Raw genomic sequence first — 22,316 nt, 5'->3', positions numbered from 1 at the left:
GCAGGTAGGTTTCGCCCAGGCTCCTATCAAATTGCTGCTTTTTGCTGGGTCCCAAAGTGCGAGAGGTTTTGCATGCACCCTTTAAGAGTGAAGCCTGTTGCCCCCAGTCCTGTGTGGGGCTGCTGAAATTAAGCCCCATGGGCCTTCAAAGCCAAGCGCTTGGGGGGCTTATCTTCCTAGTGCAGGACCCCCAGGCGGGAGAGACCGATGGGGGCACTCAGACCCCTCACTCCTGTGGGAGACCCACTGCATTAGAGTTATTTTCCAGTGTGGGTCACCCCGGGACCCAGGGAGTGTGGGACTTCATTATGTCCTGAGTCTGCCCCCTGCTACCCCTTCTCACTGTGGTTCCGTCTCTCGTGTCTTTTGTTGTAGATCTTTGCTGGTGGGTGCCAGCTTGTTCATGAGTGGTGGTGCTGCAGACAGCTGTGATTTTTGGGGTGCTCATGAGAGGGGGGGAGCTGAGGCTCTGTCCCACCGTCTTGCAGGGATCTCCTATCAGCTTTTCTTTTCAAACACAACGTCGTTTTTCTGTTAAAGACGTATCATTTTCTTGTTGCCACGGTCAGCTTGTACGCAGCACGACCCGTGTGTTTACTGACGTTTGCTTGCACCTCCTGTCACCCCGCGTGGCTTACGGTGCCTTCCATCTTCATGATGTGAAACAGGCCGGGACGCCTCTGTGGGTGAATGACTCCTTGTACAGTGATGGGGCTGAAAAGTGGGTTAGTCACTGAAGTCGTTATAGCGCCCTGTTACTCATCGAAGAGACATGAAAACAGGGTCCACCCTCACCCCCAGGGGCTCCCCGTGAGAGTCTATGGCAGTTGATGGGTTGGCTGAAAATATGGGCCGGGGCTGTGCTCTGCCCTCACTCAGCCGTGTCCAACTCTTTGCGACCCCTGGACTTCAGCTCGCCAGGCTCCTCTGCCCATGGGATTCTCCAGGCAAGAATGCTGGAGGGGGTTGCCATGCCCTCCTCCAGGAGATCTTCCTGACCCAGGGATCGAATCCACGTCTCTTGCGTCTCCTGCATCTGCAGGCAGATTATTTACCACTGTGCCACCTGGGAAGGCATTTTTAAAGAGATGAGTCATGCTGTTGATAAACTTGAAAGACAAAAACAAGAGTTAGGGTTTTCTACAGCAGCCTCTGCCTATCTTTTCTCGTCTCGACAGACGGATCTGAATAAATGACAGTGGGGTGGGGACAGCACATTCTTGGCATTTATAAGGGTTATCACTGGCTGTGAGAAAGCTCCATTTCTAGGTTCTTCACACTCTATTTACCTAGCAATTACCCCTCTCATGTTTTGCTCTAACAATGATGACTTTGGGAAATTTCAAACTAATTCTTCAGCATGTTATACAGGAATGAAAAGTGGGTAGAATAGGCTTTAACTTCTTTAAATGGGCTTTAAAGAAGTTAAAAAGCAGGTTTTTCCCAGGCACATTTGCCTATGAAAATAATCCTAAAAGTAAGCAGATGCTTTCAACTAAGGCAAAACATACAGAGTACAGAAAGGATTCAACTGTCTTCTCTGAAAAAAAAAAAAAAAGTTTATTGCATTTGGAAGTCAATAGATATCTTTTACAAAAAAGGTTAGAATAAAGATCTCACATTTGTAAAGGCACATATGAAACATTTTACAGCAATGACAAGGGCAGTGAGAACATAAAACAATACACAACTAGGACCAATATCTAAAGACTTTATAAAAACAGGTAAGAAACAGTGCAAAAATACTGTCAAAAGTCAGTTTCGTACACTTCATAACTGTGTATAAAACTGGCAAGCATAAGCTTATTTACTGATATAAAAAAAGCACATAGAATAGCATGCATAGATTTATTTAAGGCTTTTAATATTATCAAGAGAGAATCTATAGCAAAGTAAAGTTGACATGTGAATATTAATCACTCCCCAACTCAAGGGATGTCCTATAAAATGTCTCGCCCTCCCCCTCCTTACAACTAGCTTGTTGTAATGAGACTGGACTTCCATCTTGCAAGGAAGCCAGTGGACACCTCGGGGAGAAGAACAGGTTCTCAGGATCCCAAGTCCCTACTCTGGAATGCATTTCTCACAGCAATAATGCGATGGGTGGTTAAATGTCGAGGTCAGCCCATGCCAGCCAGCCAGCCAGCCAGCCACGTATGGCTGACCACCCTGCAGTTCAGCTGTGTTGGATGTCAGAAGGCTTCCCTGGACTGACTCAAGAACCTTAAGAACAAACCAGTTTCTACATTAGGGACTTGTCTGTACATCTGAAATGAGACCTATTAAATGTCAACTGGCTTGAATGATATAACAATTGACAACATATTAAAGACAGAGACCAAGGAAAACTTCAAAATACTGAATTAAGTAGCACAATTATAGTCCAGTGAAACAAAATAGATTGGCATGTTACTTGATGTAACACAGGTTATATAAGGTTACACATTTAATAGTCATCTGCATATGTAAACCCTTTTTTATCCCATTTACATATATATCCTCAAGCAAGTCAGTTGACTATTAAAGGAACAAAGGACATACACAGGAAATCATCTCTGATGAAGAGTAACCTTACTTTTCAAAGGATAAGGTTGATAGATTTTTAAAGATTCCAAACTGGCAAGAAAGTTCAGTCAAAGGAAGTTGCAGTAACATTTTACAACGTTCACGTTGGGGGCAGAAAATGGCTCTGAATTACAGCTCTCAGTTCCAAGCTGAAGGTATTTATTAGCTAACACTGCAATTCAGAGAGGTGGGCGGCCCTGAGAAATGCTGAGAACGCCAGGCACCCCTGCCCTGAGAGCCAGCCGAGCTCAACTTGAGCAGGATTCCTGAGCTGTTAGCAAAACAGTTCCACCCCAAGGCACAAAAAGACCCCAATCCAATGTTTTCAGGTTTGTCCCCAAGACCTTTGTCAGGTAAGGTGGCCTCTGAGTTTCCCTTGAGGAGGAGGTTGGGAAGAAAGGTCCCATCACAGACTGGATGAATAGCAATCCTGCCTCTCCCTAGACAGCTTTGCAGCTTGTAAAAAGTCCGCAAAGAGCCCAGAGCCTCACCCATTTCACCTGACTGGCCAGGCTGCGTAGAAGCCACGATGAAAGGAACATGGTCTGCAGGAAGGGGCTGGAGACGATCTGACCACACGTGTCATTATGCCAAAGGCAGCCACTGGGGAATCCATAGAAGGTCACCTCAAAATAAGCCTGAGAGACTGCTGCAATCTTTGTTCGAACAGGACTGATCATTGAATCCAGCTTTTCTTTCATCCCTTCTAGTCCTGAATGATAGTGTCGATCACCAAGGGGAAAGAGGGTGGAAGGTCAACTTCCTGGTTGCTGACAGCACCTGGCTATTTTCATCCTGGTTGCTTTCATTTGTCAGATTCTATTCCTTGAAACCATGCAAATGCCAGATTTTACTTTTTGAAACTATAGAAGCATGGTAAGAATTAGATTCTCTAATTTTATAATTTGGAGAGATTTTAAAGAGTGAGTCCCTGTGACTAGATTCAACTGTTTTGTAAGGGTTGCACTAGGAGGGTAAGGAAGGAAAAGGTGTTGCTATCGAGAGCTGCTCCATAAAAGCAAATGAGAAAAGGAAAGGTCGGCACCGTCCCAAGCGCACGCGGGGTGCTCTTAGAAAGGAGGGCGACATCAGAAAAGTATTCCCACCTGTGCTCTCAAGTGAGATAGGGAACCGCCATCATGTACGGACATCTTCCTGATTCTCATGCCCTGATCACAAACACGACATGCTGGAAAGGGGGTGCTCCACTCTGCAGCCACCCGGGGCCCCCAGGAGAGAGTCAAGATGCCCGGGAGCTGTGATGGCTCACTCCGGAGCCGTGTGGAGAAGCAAAATGTTCTGCTGAAAAGGCTGCCGGCAAAGGCAGGGCCCCTAGCAAGCAAGGGGAAGGGTCTTCCTGAGCAGGGGGTCGAGGCAGGCATCGGCACCCAGAACGTCCGTCAAGCTCTCCCACAACAGCGAGGACACAGTTTAAAACGACCAGCAAGGGTGAAACCTATCTTCCCACTGCAGCGAGGTCTTGCCTAGGAGTGCCACCCCGTTTCCATCCCTCTGTCCTCGCAGAGAAGGATGGAGTAGGAGAGACACCCCTGAATTCAAGAAATTCTTTGTGAGTCAAGAACGTTTTGATAGCAACTACAAAGCTGATCTAAAAAGCCTTCCTCTTCCTCCCCCCATTTACAGCTCTTCTCTGGGCAAGCTCCTGGTGTTTTGGGGCAAGAATGGTCTTGATGGCCCAAAGCATGGCAGAGGGAACACAGACTTTGTAGACAGATGCTCATCATATTCAGGTTTGCCCATCAGCTCATGCCCTCCTGTCTTAAAACGCCCTTGAATTTATTTTTAAATGGGAAGGCTGACCGAAACTGAATAGGAACTGATGCACATCCTCCCTCTTACAGCACCAAACAACAATAAATTATGCAGTCTCGTGACATCGACTGGATGCCAGATATTCAATGCCAGCCTCATGGACATTTTAATAGAGAACTTTTTAGTTTGGCCTTGAGAAAGAAGATGCAGCTATAATAAGCTGGAAAAAATAAGGAAGGTAGTGAGCAGGTAAAAACATCCACCATCTGAATTTCTAATGGAAATGCAAAAGCTCAGAGCAGGCAGGATAAAGGTTGAGTATTGGGCAAGCAGGTCATTGAGTTTCTCAGGACCCTATGAAGAACAGCGATTTTCAGGGTAATATGTATGAGTTGGCAGAATTTGACTGAATACACCTGCCCACTTCTCCCAGGAATGTTGCTGTTCCTTCCAACAGTAAGGTCTTCTGCCCCCAAATGTTTTAGAGGCTGAGGCAAAGAGAAGGACCACTCTGCTCCCTTGCTCAGAGCTCAGAAGTGTCAAACAGAATCTCAATGTCCTAGAGATTTCCACCCTGTAGGGCCAGGTAGGACTATTTCAACCCTATTTGGCCAACTAGTTTGTCACCTATGAAGTTCTAGACCAATGGAAATTTTGTGCAGTCTCCATGAAAACTCCAAATTTCTCCACTAGAAAGTAGTGTTAGATGAACTGTTACTTTGCTCACAAAAAGAAATAACTAAATAAGAGCATGATAAACACCTGATAAAATCCATAGGCCATAAAACAAAACACAGCTGCAGAAGAATCTTTGGTAAAACATGAGGAAACTGAATTCCCACAAAGAGCCACCTTAACAGCCCAACAGGAATCACTTGGTGCTTCTAGAAGTTTCTTAGTCTAGATGCTGCCAGTTATTCCCAACACGAAAGAGGAATGAAGGGTAGATTAACACTGATATGCCTGTGAGTCAGTCCCCATTCCTTGAGTCTAAGCTCCTTGGCAAACATATTAGAAGGTCCCTGGGCTTGCCCACCACTTGACCTCAACTGACTGACAGATTCCTGCCTCCCCAAAAAATCAATAACTCTACCCACTTTCTCCATTATACACACGACTGGAAATGGGGAGGAGACTTGAAAGCACATTTTGCTTTGTCACTCTGGACACCTCTGGGCCCAGAGATTATGTTCCATAACCACTGGGCTGAGGCCAGCTAATATGGACTATACATCAAGAAAGAACAACAGCTGAAAACCCCCAGTCACGTGCCTGATGGCCAGCCCTGCTTATGAGAATCCTGACATCTCTGCCAACTGTGACTCCAAGCCCCAGGAGACAGCCCACTCACTAAGTGAGGTAAAGGTCATGCAGCAAGGCCACAGGTTCACAGAAAGAACCCAAGGTACACACTTTCAAGCTCATTAGCTCTTAAGAAAAGACATATGGCGCATTGGGATCCACACTAATCAAGGGGCAGAAACAAACTGTACATATTAGGTTGATCCAAGTGAATTTTCTGTCATTGTAAATTAAAAAAATGATCCAAATACTGGAAATTTCATATGCGTCAACCTAGAAAAGGATAAGAAAGGTCGGTAGCTGGATCAGAGTGCTGACTTACTGTAGCCACCAGTGTTTATAGAAAGAGTCGAGTGTAGGCAGGACAAAGGTTAAATGTGTCCTGGGCAGCCAATGGACAAGTCCCACGGGACCTCACCCAGCAGAGCCCACGAGGACCTTCTATCCATGCTGACGGAGGAAGGTGCCAGAGGACCAAGGGACTTGGAGGCAAACGACTGACTAACCACAGTCAACAAATAGTTGTGCTTCTCGATCTAGGACCACAGATGTTGTAGAAGTCAAGTTCTCTCTGTTGAGGGTTCTCCAAAGTGTATTACTCAAAATAGTCCACGTGGAGATGTTTTCACCTGCCCTGACCTTACCGTTCTCACCAGCTGAGGGGAGGAACTCAATTCCTTGCCTATAAAGGGACCAGCGATTGGCATCCCTGCCTAAAGCCATCAAGTCCTCATCTGCTTCCCATCCAGGGAAAGAGATGTGTCTAAAGATAAATACAGCCAAAAGGCGGTGTCCCGTGAAGCAGAGCAGGGCATGGTCTGGCTTCGCTGGCAGCCTCAGCTCAGCTCAAGGATGAAGACATCAAACTCAGCTCCCCCTGGTCCAGGGACCACAGTAAACAAGGATGAACCCTGGGTCAATACATCCAAATGAGACGGATGAAAGAAACAAGACATTTCAACCAGAAAAACTGCAAACCCAGAGGCCTGAAAGTGTTGGATGGCCTTGTGGTGACATAATATCTTTTTTTCCCCCTCCATTTTTTATTTTCTCCCCACAGCAGCAACAGACCCGGGCAACTCCAGCTTCAGACTTGATATGTCGTCAGGAACTCATTCCAAAAGCTCTAACTAGATAACTAATTTAATACTTTGCTTCAAGGTTTATTCCTTGGCTTGCTTCCCAGATATAAAGCATCTCTGGGCAATTATGATGCAGATGCCACTGAAAGGACTTTAAATGGCTGCTGCTAATTTAACAGGAGATAGGTTGGCATTTACTGGAGATGCGCAAAGGAATGCAAAATGGGCTCAAGGACCAAAAGCATTTGTTTTTAAAAACAAAATATGGGGAATCACTTTTAAATGTTTTCCTTTGGGTTTCAATATAAACTCTGGCTAGGAAGTTGGATACCGAGCCTACTTCTCTACATGTTGTGTGTTCATGAATATTCCCTCAGTTCCAAGCGGCAACAGTGAGTGAGCTGAAATGAGGGCCAAGAGTGACGGGCTCAAGGAGACTGCACATCTACTCGCTGCCCACATGGGACATCAACAGTGGCCACGCGGGGCGCTGGGAGAGGAAAGAGGAATGCCGATGTGGTTCATCAAACAATAAGCCAGGAACTGCAGACCAACCGTTAAAACATCCCTAACGGCAGAGTATCCCAAGGATGGAAAGTCTCTAAGGAAAAGGAAACAAGTACCTCTCTGCCTGCTGATGATCCATGTTCTGAGCATCTCCTTGCGAGAGTTATGAGCTCTGATCCACTGAAAACACATGTCATCCTAGTGTTTTTCCTTTCTCAGGTCATTCAGCAAAATTCCAGACCTAGGGGGCTCAGTAGAAGCTCTACTCCTGACTGATTCTTCAGTCCTTGGAGGAGAAGCGAAGAGACCCGCCCTTGCCAGATACTCTGGGTCCAAATACAGACTCAGGTGTGAAACCGAGTTGATTCACAATCTAAAGAAGCCCATCGGGAATCAGCTTCCACACCCGTCTACTGTGTGGTGACTGGAAATCACAAAGGTGCAGTCCTTCTGGTGGGTCGGATGCCATTCTTTCCTTGTATTTACAACTCAGGAAGGGGGGGGGGAAAGGTAGCAGAGGAGGAACACATCATGGAATACCCACAAAGGTCAATCTTAGGAACAAAGCCACAATTGAAAAGTTACACCAAGAAAAGGCAGATGACAGAGAGAAGAATTCCCCAAAGTCAGCAAGAGGGAAAGCACCCGGAACACGCTTTATTCTGTACTAACCTATGAAGTTCAGGACGGTGACCAGTGAACCAAGGTTGCTGTAGTTTGGTCACTCAGCCATGTCTGACTCTTTGTGACCCCATGGACTGTAGCTCGCCAGGCTCCTCTGCCCATGAGATTCTCCAGGCAAGAACACTAGAGTGGGCTGTCATTCCCTCCTCCAGGGGATCTTCCCCACCCAGGGATCAAACCCGTGTGTCTCTTATGTCTCTGGCATTGGCAGGCGGGTTCTTTACCACTAGGGCCACCTGGGAAGCCCCCATCAAGCTGCAGGAACCCCCAATATAATAGTGTTGTTTTCCCCCTTCAGAAATAGGGTCTTAGCGCTTTATATTTTAGGATGCACTCATTTTCTTGCCATCTTTGATCTGGACATGAGCAATTAGGCTGAGGAATTTCAGAGTTGGTCACAAATCTGGCTGCAACTTCACTAGAGATGTGTTCCCTTCTGCCTCTGACCCCCCAAGGATGCACCAGGCAACCCTCCCTCCCTAGGGCCCTATTTACACTGCAGATCAGTCAAAATGTGGTTCAAATGAAAAGGACTATATTATTGTGAAAACTGCCTTAGGATGATTCACAAAAGTTATCCCAAAGGAGGAAAAAATAAATTATCTCGTATAAAATAGTACACGATGTTTGTGAGTGATCTTGGCTCCCGCCTTCAGGGAGTCCGTGGCCTGCCTGCTCTGGCCATCTGCGCCCTGCTGGGAAACAGATGTTGTCTGGAGGTGTTTCCCCATCCGCGAGATGGAGCTGGGTCCCTCTTCCGGGAACTGACGTCGGGGATGCGGGGGTTAAATGAGTCTGGAGTTTTGGAGAAACTGGATGAGGACCTGGTAGACAAACTTGTACTGAGCGATGGTCTGGATCATAAACATTCTTTGCTCCCTGAGGAGCCTCAGCATCATCGGTACTTCCACCTTCTGCAAGAAAAGAAAAGATGCTGAGATGGTGGGGGGGGCTTCCCTTGGGTCATTTCTCATTCCCTTACCTGGAATGAGGAATGTATTTACTCGCGGCCCCTGGACAGGTACAGGAGGAAACCAAAGATAGCCCCCTCTCGGTTACCCCCGTCAAAGACCATGCCTACAGCTGGAGAAGCTGGTTGTCCCGCACCACTGGTGTGACATTTTAAATACAGATCAGTCTGTTAGAGAAGACAAACGAAGCTGGTGTTAATCCCAAATGGTTCCTCTCAGGGCTACCATGGCCCAATGGGAGGATTTAAGCCAGTTATGGGTCTTCATTTCTTCCTCTGTGATGTCAGGATACCGATGCTTTCCTTTAAAGCCATGTAGCCTTGGCCAAGTCAGTGATGGTTCCTCGGCAATAACACGGGGTGATAAACCATACCCACCTCACAGAAGCGAATGAAGAAATGCATGTAAAGCATTTAGCACAGTGTCTGGCACACAAGAGCTCTCGATAAAGACTATTCAGGGTCTCAGTATTAGTGAAATAAGAATACTCGTGCCCATCCTGCTATCTTGCAGGACCTCGGGTATAACCATGTGAGATAATTTATGTGTAAACCTTTAAAATGTCAAAGCACAGTCTCTGGACACCAGTCATGTTTGGAGTGATAGCCTTTAACTGACAATATATTGAGCGTTAAATGAGATTGCCTACATGTAAATTCTTTGAGTATCTCCAATGGGAAGGGATGAAGATGAGGGATCACCGGTGCCCTGGTGTGCCTCTCACCTGCCACTTCCCTCCTCCTGGACCAGCTGGGGCAGAAGCACCATGGAGTCCATGTGCCATTAGGCCCTTGGCACACGTCCCCCTGTTCTGGAAGCCCTTAGTCCAGGGAAGCGACCACACCCAGGAAATTACCAAGGATCTGAGCAAGCATCGAAAACAGAATAATAAAAAGTCAGTCATATATGTCTTCTCTTCCTTTACTGTCAAAAGTCATTTCAGCTATTTCCAAATTTTGTGTAGCTACAATACCACACATGCCGTCCTATTTTGTTGAGCTTCTCCACAACGAGTTAAATAACACGCACCACAGATTTAAAAGGGACAAGTCCCTGGTAGGAAGGAAAGAGAAAAAGGCACGTGAATCCTCAAACTATTAGTCAAAATACAGAGCCTAGCCCATAAGCTTCTGATGGTAACTAGTGGGTCTGTGTCTAAACTGTATTCCAAGGTGACTGACATGATATACCACACAGAGCACCTATCACAGACAAGTAACATACTGCATGCTGAGCCTTGCTCTGTGGTGGGCCCTGAATATAAGGACAGAATAAGACTGTTTCTACCTCATGCCCATCAAAGGCTTTGATAAGAGAGGCAAGAGTCACATAGGAGCTAAGAGTTCATCTCCCTGTGCCTCAGTTTCTCTTTGTTTTTTTTTTTATTTTATTTTTTATTTTTCAGTGGGTTTTGTCATACATTGATATGAATCAGCCATAGAGTTACACGTATTCCCCATCCCAGTCCCCCATCCCATCTCCCTCTCCACCCGATTCCTCTGGGTCTTCCCAGCCCACCAGGCCCGAGCACTTGACTCATGCCTCCCACCTGGGCTGGTGGTCTGTTTCACCATAGATAATATACATGCTGTTCTTTCGAAACATCCCACCCTCACCTTCTCCCACAGAGTTCAAAAGTCTGTTGTGTACTTCTGCATCTCTTCTTCTGCCCTGCATATAGGGCCATCGTTACCATCTTTCTAAATTCCGTATATATGTGTTAGTATACTGTATTGGTCTTTATCTTTCTGACTTACTTCACTCTGTATAATGGGCTCCAGTTTCATCCACCTCATTAGAACTGATTCAAATGAATTCTTTTTAACGGCTGAGTAATATTCCATGGTGTATATGTACCACAGCTTCCTTATCCATTCATCTGCTGATGGGCATCTAGGTTGCTTCCATGTCCTGGCTATTATAAACAGTGCTGTGATGAACATTGGGGTGCACGTGTCTCTTTCAGATCTGGTTTCCTCGGTGTGTATGCCCAGAAGTGGGATTGCTGGGTCATATGGTAGTTCTATTTCCAGTTTTTTAAGAAATCTCCACACTGTATTCCATAGTGGCTGTACTAGTTTGCATTCCCACCAACAGTGTAAGAGGGTTCCCTTTTCTCCACACCCTCTCCAGCATTTATTGCTTGTAGACTTTTGGATAGCAGCCATCCTGACTGGCGTGTAATGGTACCTCATTGTGGTTTTGATTTGCATTTCTCTGATAATGAGTGATGTTGAAGATGCAGATTCTAACAGGGATTCTCCAGGCAAGAACACTGGAGTGGGCTGCCATGCCCTCTGTGGGGTCACAGAGAGTTAGACGTGGCTCAAGGACTCAGCAAGCATTAGTAGGACGTCTCTCGTAAGACCACGGTCAAGGCTACGAGCTGCAAGGCTCGTGAAACAGTGTTAGTACACGCACAAGGGCTCAGATGCTTCAGCTGTGTCAGGCTCTTTGGGACCCCACGGACTGCAGCCCACCAGGCTCCCTCTGTCCATGAGATTCTCCAGGTAAGAATGCTGGAGCGGGTTGCCATGCTCTCTTCCCAGGGATCTGACCGACGCAAGGACTGAACCCAAGTCTCCTGCACTGCAGGCAGGCTCCTGACTGCCGAGTCACCAGGGCAGTCCCAGGGTTGGCACATGGTAAATGCTAAACACATGCTAGTTGTGGTTATTATAACATGTTCATTCTCCTCGTCATCACCACCACCCCCTTCATCATCTCCACCGCCCTCTCCAGCATCTGTATTACCTCCCCCCCACCATCTCCTTCACTTCCACCTTCTCCTCCGATTCCACCACTATCTCCTCCAGCTTCCCTACCTCTATCATCACCACCACCACACCACCTTCCTCCCTCCACCATCACTTCGATTTCCACCTCTGCCCCCACCACTGTCATCATGATCACTACCATCTCCATAACCTGTAAGATTCAGCCCCCGAGAGTGATGTACTAGCTGATATGGGGCTGTTTGGAGATAAGACAAAGGTTTCTCCTGGTCCTCAATGAAATCCTTCAACTTGCCTTGAAGATTCACTCCCACAGGCTCCGCTGTCCACTGTCCCTAACCCGAGGAATCAGGAGGCCATGGATGCTTTCTCCACCGTGCTTAGGAGACATTTTCTCCCCCTACTCTATGAACAGGGGAGGAGGGGCTAACCGATTCAGAAAAGCAGCAAGATCAAGACATCTTGCTGTGTGGCTAGTGAGAACCTGACCTTTCGTAATTTAGCTGATCTGCGACAGGCGGCCAGGAGAGAGTATCACACACCATGAAAACGGTGCATTCGGGAGGAAAAAAATGTGCGGGCATTGAAATGTTATAGCTGACATTCGGTGACCAAAAGCAATGGGACACACAGAAGCTTCTCAGGGCAGCCCCAGAGAATCCCCTCCGGTTCCTACCTCACAGCTACCAACTTCACAGTAAGGATCTTCGCTCGGATAAAAAGCATTTTACTGACAAAATTAAAACTCTATGGATTACAGACTAAAACATAAAGTATCCGAGATCCAGAAGATAGGCAAAGAAGATGGGAAAGTTTCAACAGGAGAAAAATGGGACACCCGATTTTATACTGATTTAGCAAAACCTTTTGTTTAAAAAACAAAGCAACATGGTCCCACTCCTAAAATAAGGGTTTGAATTTTACTAGACAGGCCTGAAGCAGAACAAGTAGAGAACTTTTTTCTCCCTAGCCATCTACCAATAGCAGTTATGGGAAACAGCACTGATAAGGCTGGCTATATTTGTGCTAGGGGAAGGGAAGTGAAAAATATGAGTCATCTTGCTATCTTGAAATATCAATGGGAACAGAAGTCCTTTTTGGACTGACCGCGCGTTCCAGTAAAGAATGTTCTGGCATGCAACTGGGCGTTGAGGAAGTCTGCCGTGTCTGGATAAACCCCGTGGAGAGTCTAGTCACCCCAAGCCTTCACCAAGTCCACCCTGGGTGCTCGTGGCCAAATCCCTCGCTCTGCGCCACGCTGGCTCTGACACGTGCTGTGTGTGTTCCCCTGGGCCGGTGACATCTGGTGATCTACGAGCCTTCACGTCGTCGCATTACTGAGGCTCAGTCTTTGATGGGTCTCCAAAGAGCGCTCAGCACAGAGCGATCCTTCATGTCAGACAAGACAGAGAAAATAGCTTCTCAAGTTGAAAAGGAGGAAAGGGGAGCACAGGAGGGTACGTGGGGAATGGAGAAAAGAAGGGGAGCTTGTCAAAGAAACTGCTATGAGGACGAGATCTCTAAGTGGATCCAGAGGGGACCGTGAAGCCCTGTGTCCTCCCCAGGGACCCACTGGTGCCCCCAGGGGCGCTGGGACACGCTGCAGCCACACGCACCCCATTTCCACTCTCTCTCTATCCATCTTCCCAGCACTGAGCGGGTCTGGGACTTAGTGGTAAGCCATTACTCTAATAGAAATGCCTAGAGACTTCTAGTAGTGACAGGGAAGCAAACAACCCAGAGATCTTCCGTGAGAAAAAAGGATAAAAACTCACAGAAGACGATGAGATTTCTGTGATTGTAGACTCAACTGATTCCGTGATGGGCATTTCGTTCCCCAACAGAATGTTTGTTTGTTTGAACAATAGGCCACATTGATAGAACCCCTCTTCTACTTTTTAGCAGCACAAACATTCATACGTACAGGCTGAAAGTTTCCAAAATTAACTTTTTATAGACAGGGAACTTAAAACATCCTTTGAACATGTTTATACTCGGCACTGACTGTTTTCCTAGAAGTTTCAATATAATAAATTTCATGGGGCAATATTTAATCTGATTTTTCAAACCACTGATGCTATTGAGCAAATACATATATTGTTGGATAAATTCCTTCACAGAACGTGCATGATAACATCTCCTGATTTTAAAACTACCATTTCAAAAGTCTCCTTCAATTCGCCAAGTTATACAATTTGGAAATTGAACAAGAACCAAATTACACTCGGCATTTGGAGGCAGCGTGAAGACAAGAAATAATTCAGGGCCAGGAAGTGAAGGACCTCATTTCAAACCTTGGCACCAGTGCTTAAGAGCCACCTGGCCCTGAGCAAGTCATTCGATTGTTTCTGGCCCTGGTATCGTCATCTCTAAAATCAGAAAACTGACACAAGCTGCTATGAAGAATCCAACTAAGGAAAAAAAGTGAAAGCCATTTAAAACCCCTACAGCCTCATGAGAATAGAAGGCAGAAGAACTGGTCTTTAGCCTTTGATTGCTATTTTCTCATCTCCACAAAATCAAAAGTCCCTCAGTGGAACTCTCTGACCTACAACAAGAAGGGAATGCCACGCACTGTGTGGGCACAAATATGGATAGGACAGCCCGCATCTAGCGGGAAAGAGCTGGACGCGTCTAGCCCTCAGGTTATCCACCCAGCTCTGCTACACACCATTGCCAACCTAGACAAGAGCAAACAGCCTCCTCAATGAAACTCCCTCTGAAGAATGAAACATGTTTTTAATGTATGAAGATTTTCACGGAGGAGTTAAGCCAAAAGACATCCCAGAAACGCTTAAGACTCTTCTAAACTATATGGACTGAATAACCCAGCATGGAGAATTACCCACAATAAAACCAGACCTTCTACAAAAAACACTGCAGACTTTTGGAAGTCGATGCCAGTGAAGATCAGATTTTCTAAATGCTTCCTTTCTTACACTTTCAACTCTTCTTCTATATTATTTGGGTCTCTACACAGAGCAATGAAAGGGAAAACAGATAAGGAAGGTTGTAAATGTCAGAGTCCAAGTGGGAATCACGGGTCTGGAAAATTCTCGTCAAGAGAGGAAGCTAAGCAGTGGAAATGGAAGGGCACAGGTGAAAGGGTGGCCGTGGTGTAGACTGGCCCCCAAGGGGGACGATTCAGAAGCCCAGAGAGACTTACTTCATTATGCTCCAGGCAGTAGATCATCAGCTCGGAAAGAATGACCACGCCGGTCCTGCCCACCCCCGCGCTGCAGTGGACCACAATCGGCGGGTGCAGGTTCCTGGTGCCTTCCAGCATGCTGTTGGTGTGGCGACGGACCGACTGGATCTCCTCCAAGTAGGCTGCAAGACAAGATGCAAATCTTGTCACTGAAGTCCTCCGTGGCTTTGCACACAAGTTGGGGGGGGGAGGGATGACGGGGATTTTTTTTTTTTAAGTGACAATAATTTACAGTTCTTACAAGACACTAATTATTTGGCTGGTACCCACTGTACAGTCCTGGATCCAGAAAGGACCAGCTGGGAGTCAATTAGTCCATGGGAGAATTTGTTCTTTAAATTAAATAGTTCTTTTTTAAAAATTAAATTCTGTTCTCCCCTCTGCAAATCCCAAAGTCCCCCAAGCAGATGAGTCCCGACATTACTTACAGCAATTCCTACTATTAACAGACTGGGATCAGAACACCAGTTAGGTCCCCTTGAAACGCCCGCCTGTCAGAGCCAATTTCTGGTGGGAAGAGCATCCATCTGCCCTTCCTTCCTTCCCTTCACTGAACGAGTGAACATCAGCTGAGGCTTGACTCCATTTTCAGACTTTAAAATAGACTTTGGGGAGCCTGGTTTTCAGCTTGGATCCCCTGTGGTTACGTGAGTAGCTCAAGGTAATGGCCCCCCTTTCTTGGGGGCAATGAGTGGGTTGGGGGGGGGTGTGCCACCTCCCTCTTTGCTTCCAACATCTGCCTGGCCCCGCAGGGCCATGCAAGGGACTGTTTTAATATTCCAATTGGTCACAAATGAAAAATTAGTCAATCTAAACCTTAAAGGCTGTTTTTTTTCATGATCACAAAAAAAGGGAAAAGAATAATTGCAATCCTCATACACTCTAAGAATCAGAAAAAATCAATTTGTAGTTGAGATTTTATAGTTCAGGGGAGAAGCAGATTTGAAGGTTCTTGATGCTCAGAAAATCTCGTTCCAGTGGAGCAGTATAAAATCAAACGAGGAGAAAAATTCAGAATGCTAAAGAGAAAAAAAACTGCATTCAAACCATTCTGATAATGTAAGAGCACCAATTTATACACAATGACTAAGAACTCCTGTTTTCCTTTATAACCTTATTTAATTAGTAATCTGAAGTAGTTTTACCCAAATGAACGTTTACTACCACCATCAGTGATGTAAAATGAGATAGAACAAAACAAGATGGAAGGCAATCTGAGGTGACTACATAAAGTAGTTGCTATTTGTACCAACATGAGCTAAATACTGAGCATGGAATCCCCTTCACAATTTTTTTCCCCCAGAGATATTAGGCAATAAATGTTCTCTGATGGCAGACAATGTTCACATACAAGAGACAAGGTTTTTCTTGTGTTAAGTTTAAGGAGAGAAGTGAAAAGAATATTGATCAATAAAACAGATGCCACTATCAAATGGAATGTCATGAAACACAGAGAAATTAGATTTCAATGAATTCTTTCTCCAGCAATCATATTAATAAAGTTTCTTGAGCTGTAACTCAGTGAAGACCTCTGGACACTGGAAGACAGTGGACCCAGTTCCTCTGCATCCGGGCAATCTAATTTAAACACAAACAAAAATCTTTTAAAATTCTTAATGACCTAAAGAGCCATCATTTCTAAGACCCTGCTCAGCACACTTGTCCTGAGTTTCTTAGAAAGGTAAATTGATTAATACTATTTAAAATTTTTCTCTATTTTTTTTTCAGTAATTTAGATTCACCTTTCTTAAACTGGCTCAGATTTAAAAGATTTGATTGTGATCTTAGCCATCTTATAAACTCAATCTTTTATCAGAGCTGTTAGTCAATCATCTGATGGATTTACTTTTATTGCTTCTAATTTCTAAGTCTTGCTTCTAATAGCAATTAGCAAAAGATTACCAAAAAAGAATAAAAAGCACACTGTTACAAAGAAAGAAAATTCTGCAGAGGTCACCATGCTCCTTATTAATATTTTGGGCTATAGGTAACTGTCGGGCCTCAGGCAAACCACTAACCCACTCTAGATCTCGTTCTAGGTCCTCTGAGTCCAGTCATCTTTCTTACTTTCAGTGTCCAACTCCTCAAGAACCATCAGCACATTAATGGGAAATGAAATACCCGCATCATAATCTTTCTAGTTGGACTTGTGAAATCGTACTTTTAGGTTTTTGAAAACTTATTCTCGCTTCTCTTCCCCACCCCTCCTATTCTAAATGAGTTATCAAAATGAAAATCAAGGTTTTGACATTCAACATCCTCCCTTTGTGGTGGTCAGGGGTCCTCTGCCAGCTGGTGAATCAACAACTCAGCAGGTATATAATCAATAATCTGCAGGCCACCCTCGGGCCTCCTTTCTAGCTAGAAGGAGGAAGCAGTGGGCTTTCCCACAAGTGCAGGATGTTTAGGAAAGTCTGTGGAAAGGAAAGAGTGTGCTACAGTGAGCACCAGAAGCATCAGATCTCACCCCGGCCTGTGATCACAGGCCTGCCTTCATCAGAAGCCTGAGAGAGCCTTTAAAACAAAGACTGTTTCATCTCTGCATGCTAAGAGCTCGATTCAGTGTCTGGCACATGGTGGACACACACCCGGTTGTTGGCCTTTCAAATAGCTACTACATACAATCTGGATGAATTTGTTTCTAAGATGATCATAACTTGAAAAATATACATAAATGAATGAATTTGAAAATGACAGTTTCAAACACTACAGGTTTATTTCAATAATTCTCTATTAGTTAGTCATCTATCTTTAATCATAGGTATGAGAAACTACTGATGGGGATTTACTGCTGGAGGAAATGCAGGGCTTCTGAGATATAAATCTTCCTGAGAAATTTTTAAAGTCTTTTTTTTTTCCTTTACTTTATTGCTCTGTGTTTTTTTTTTATTGTGGTAAAATATATTTAATGCATAACATAAAATGTGCCATTTTAATCATTCTAAAAGTACATAACATTAAGTATACAGTGACAGTTAAGTATAATCAGAGTGTTCTGCAAACATCACCACTATCCACTTATAGAACTTTTCTGTGGTCCCAAACAGAAACTTTGTATCTATCAAACTGTAACTTCCTATTCCTCTTCCCCCTAGCTCCTGGTAACCTCTATTATACTATCTCTATGAAGTTGCCTATTCTGGGTAACTCAACATAAGTGGAATCACACAGCATTTATCCTTTTGTATCTGGCTTATTTTATTTAGCATAATGTTTCCAAGGTTCAAGGATGCGATGTCTATCAGGATAGGTACTGAAGGTCTAAATCAAGGTAGAACCAATTAGTTTACCTTTAGCTCACTGCATCAATGGTAAAGAGAATACAAGTATTAATCTTCTCTGCTCTACACATACTATCTAAAGTACTATATACTTCAGTGTTACAATACTTTCACCACCTAAGAGAAAGTATCCTCTCTTTTCACTTCACCTCCAACTGATAAGACCATATATGCTGTTGGTAAAACTCCAACTGACAAGCAAAAACTTACACAGAAATCCTTGGACATCCTCTGGGCAGCCGTGGTCTGGCCAGTCAGTATACTGCAAATGCCACACGGTCCTTTCTTGCCCGGACAGAAGGTGCTTGACCTTCAAGCCTGTCGTTGCATAGCAACCGGAATCTGTTCGGAACTTTGTGGTGACCTTGAACTTGCCATAGGTGGCTGAGCTGTGCTTGGAACCCAGTTTGGGCCAGTATCGGTGGCTCTTGGTTCGTCCGCCTTCCTGAATCACACAGAGAAACAAAATTGGACAGGAGTCAAGGGAAGCTCTTATCCTCTTAGTTTTAAAATCTGAGGAGCGCAGAAAACCTGAATGACTTCTAAGTCACTGACTCAGTAACATCATGCAGTGTCTCCTACAGAGCAGATTTCACACATTTTAGCTAAGGCCAGTTGTACCATGCAGTTATATCAACGGAAAAATGTAAAGATTCCCAACCCGGCTGCAGCTGAATGTTAGAGAGAGGAGCCAGAGTAAGAACGAGCCAGAGATGAGAACACGCTAGGTACTGTGAGAAGTGCAGGAAGGCTTCAGTGTGGATGGCAGAGAGGAGGTTAGTTAGAAAGGCCTTGTGGTCCATGGTAGGGAGTAGGGATTTGATGCCATGTACAGTGGGAAGCCAACCGAAGGTGATGAAGTGACCTTAAGCAGAGGAGTGAGAGATCTCAGTCATCATTCTAAGTCACTTCAGTCTTGTCCAACTCTTTGTGACCCTATGGGCCGTAGCCTGCCAGGCTCCTCTGTCCATGGGATTCTCCAGGCAAGAATATTGGAGTGGGTTGCCATGCCCTTCTCCAGGGGATCTTCCTGACCCAGGGATTGAACCCATGGCTCTTATGTCTCCTGAACTGGCAGGTGAATTCTTTACCACTAGCGCCACCTGGGAAGCTCCCATTCTAGGTCATGCCTCTCATTTCATATGCCTGACCCCAGGTACTACTCTCTGTTATCCCCACCAACCAGGGACACTGCCTCTATCATCTGGTGTCAATCTCCTTTTTTTCCCCCCATCCTGATTCATTTGTTTTAGTCCCATTGCAACTGAAGCAGAGGGGAAAACTGACTCTATCCCCGTTTGCTCTCTGTTAATTTTATCATCTTTTCTGGGGATATGCATTCTCAGCCATTTACAAAAACAGGGTCTGTTTTAAAGTTCTGCAGAATTTTGACATCACAGGGGTGGGAGCGGGGGTGGATGAGATGGTGGCTTACAAGGGGACCCAGGGGACTTTCCTGGTGGTCCAGTGGTTAAGACTCGGTGCTTTCAATGCAGGAGGCACAGGTTTGATCCCTGGTCCGGGAACTAAGATCCTTCATGAGACATGGTGCGGCCAAAAAAAAATTTTTTAATGAAAAATTTTTAAAAATAAAAATAAAGAAGGGTACCTAGGGCAGGAAGTGGGTGGAGAGAGGGGGGAGAGGTCCAGAATACAGGGCAGGGGGCATGAGCCACAAGTGGTGATTGGTCTGCTCACAAAGCAACACATCTTCAGGGACCCAAGTAGTCCTGCCCTGACTCTTTTGGTTGAATTGAGTCTTCTTAAATTTGAAGCACACCTGCCTCTTTTATTGAACCATCCTGTGAAAGAGCATTTATCGGAGGCCTTTACATAACTTGCTGAGTACCCACATAAACTTGGAGAAGGAAATGGCAACCTGCTCCGGTATTCTTGCCTGGGAAATCCCATGGGCAGAGGCACCTGGGGGCCTACAGTCCTCAGGGTTGCAAAGAGTCCAACACGACTCAGCACCAGCAACCTACATCAATTGCAGATTTCAAGAGACTGTAAGCCTCTGGCTGCTTCGGAGATCACTGGACTTTGTTCCTAAGGCTTCCTGTCACTCAAGTTTCAGCTCAAACGCAGCCTCCTCAGAGGGCCCTGGGCTGCCATCTAACCTAAAGTAGGCCCGCAGTCACCCTCCAGCCCATTACTGGCTTCACAGCTCTCACCACTATCTGAGCTGACTTTACGGATTCCCTTTTCACGGTAAATCCCACTAGGATGTAAGCTCCCTGGGGACAAGGATCAAACCTGCCGTGTTTACCACCTTGTCCCTGCCTGGGGTCAGCAGAGAGGGCAAGGACATTGTTTCCAATGGAATGAATCCCTTCTAGGGATGCAATTCAATAGGGTGATAAAACTAGAGGCTTTAAGGAGCATTTACTCCCTGAGGGGACAGAAGGTCAGCCTAGAGAAATACAGCTGGCCCGAAAGGGCCCAAAGTCCTTTCATCACTACCTTCTAACGGGCTGTTCTGGAAAGCATCTGCTCAGAAGAGTCAATAAAAGGAGTATGACTCGTTTTTCACCTCTTTCTGTTTCCTATCCTTTAAAAGGTGTTAGGGAATGGGTATGCAGTAACATGCCAGGCTCCTCTGTCCATGGGACTCTCCAGGCAAGAATACTGGAGTGGACTGCATGCCCTGCCCCCGGGGATCTTCCCAACCCAGGGATCGAACCCGGGTCTCCGACAGGGCAGGCAGATTCTTTACCATCTGAACCACCAGGGAAGCATGTGATACATGGTTTAAAAAAAAAAAACCCAAACACCCAGATGAAGCCTAACCCTTAAATGACTTCAAACCATAAGGTAAAATTTAATGGAGGGAACCAAAGGAAGTGGTTTAAAACAAAAAAAATTTAGACTGTGACAAGAGAAGAAACACAAAACATCTTTCCCTAAAGACAACAGGCTCTGAGTGAATTGCTAGATGGACTGGGGGTATATGCCAGTTTTGGCAACACCACACAGACTTCTTCAGTTACAATGGAAAAACTATGTTTGACTTGGCAAAGGAAGAAAAAGGTTTTCTTTTCCTCTCTCCTCAAAGAATAGAGGCCTCCTCTACAGAAATAACAGCTTCTGGTCTTTTTTCAGCTGATAAACAGGAGAGCCTGTGAGCTGCCATGCCCTGGGTGTGGGAATATACGCCGAGTTACTAGGAGCTCCCCCAAAGTTCTCAGACTCCGATGGAAAGACCGTTGCTTTGCTGGGCACAACAAAAGGGAGCTGGCTGGACTGAAGTCCGGTTCTTTTTTGTTTGTTTGTTTAATTGTACTACATGGCGATTCAAGGAAAAGAGTTAAAAGCTGGATCAAGATGGGACCTAACAATAAATCATCTTAACAAAACAAACCTATATAGAAATAAGGAGAGAAAAGAGAGGCGTGTCAGAGAGAAAAGGATTTGCAGAGAAGCGATGCCAGAAAGAGGACAGCGCAGCGGAGTCGCGGCCACAAAGCTCACCTTCCGGCCACTCCCTCCCCCGGGGACGGATGGCGGGGTGCCCATTCCGCTTACCTCCTCTGCAGTGACCATGGCGATCACGTTCGCTCCCTGCTCCCACACCATCTGCCAGAAGTCGTGGCATGTGTGTGGCAGGGGTCCCTGAGTGGCGATGTAGTGCCATTCTGCCCCACCGACCACCACCTGGAAGCCAAGGGAAGCATCAGAGAATGAACCCCAAATCCAGGACAGAATTCCATGCTGACCACAGGTCCTTTTGCAGCCACCTGAAAACCCTGGATAACATTTTTAGGTCCACTGTGCTAGTGCCATTATCAACAGCCCTGAGACCAGGAGTGGCTGGTGACAGTTTCACATGAAAACATCATGTCACTCAAGCTTATCAAAATATACCTCATGGGTTTTGGTCTTCAACCCACAGTAATTATGTACAAATCAGCGCATGTTAAAAACACACACATATGCACACACACACACACATATATATATACATATAGATATCCACATGTATAATATTATATGAATATATATGTGCATAATCTAACAATTTTTACAGATATAATAGTTATGTTTCCAATATGCAATGTATTGATAACTACCATCCTTTTCTCCTTTTTATAGTCTATCCATGAAAAAAAAAAGCCAAAAAAAAACAAACAACCCCCACAAACTCTTTTTTACTAAATTGGTTTCATACCCCACTACCATATTGTGGTCCATGGTCTGAGAAACAGTAC

General features: G+C 45.4%; 1 protein-coding gene across 2 annotated transcripts in view; it reads right to left on the bottom strand.

Moving 5' to 3' along the window:
* Positions 1-1,546: 1,546 nt before the first annotated feature.
* PTPN14 (protein tyrosine phosphatase non-receptor type 14) overlaps positions 1,547-22,316 on the bottom strand; it is a 192,975-nt gene continuing 172,205 nt past the window's right edge. For both annotated transcript variants that reach the window (XM_065936217.1, XM_065936218.1), the window contains exons 16-19: positions 21,634-21,762; positions 18,319-18,553; positions 14,786-14,949; positions 1,547-8,827 (exon numbers count right to left, since the gene is read on the bottom strand). In XM_065936217.1, coding sequence (XP_065792289.1) covers positions 8,699-8,827; positions 14,786-14,949; positions 18,319-18,553; positions 21,634-21,762 — 657 coding nt within the window. In that variant the 3' untranslated portion in view covers positions 1,547-8,698. The remainder of the gene's footprint in view (positions 8,828-14,785; positions 14,950-18,318; positions 18,554-21,633; positions 21,763-22,316) is intronic.

This window comes from Muntiacus reevesi, chromosome 5, assembly GCF_963930625.1.
Source record: "Muntiacus reevesi chromosome 5, mMunRee1.1, whole genome shotgun sequence".
Lineage (NCBI taxonomy): Eukaryota > Metazoa > Chordata > Mammalia > Artiodactyla > Cervidae > Muntiacus > Muntiacus reevesi.
The sequence above is the reverse complement of the archived record's forward strand: the minus strand, read 5'-3'. Positions and strand labels throughout refer to the sequence as shown.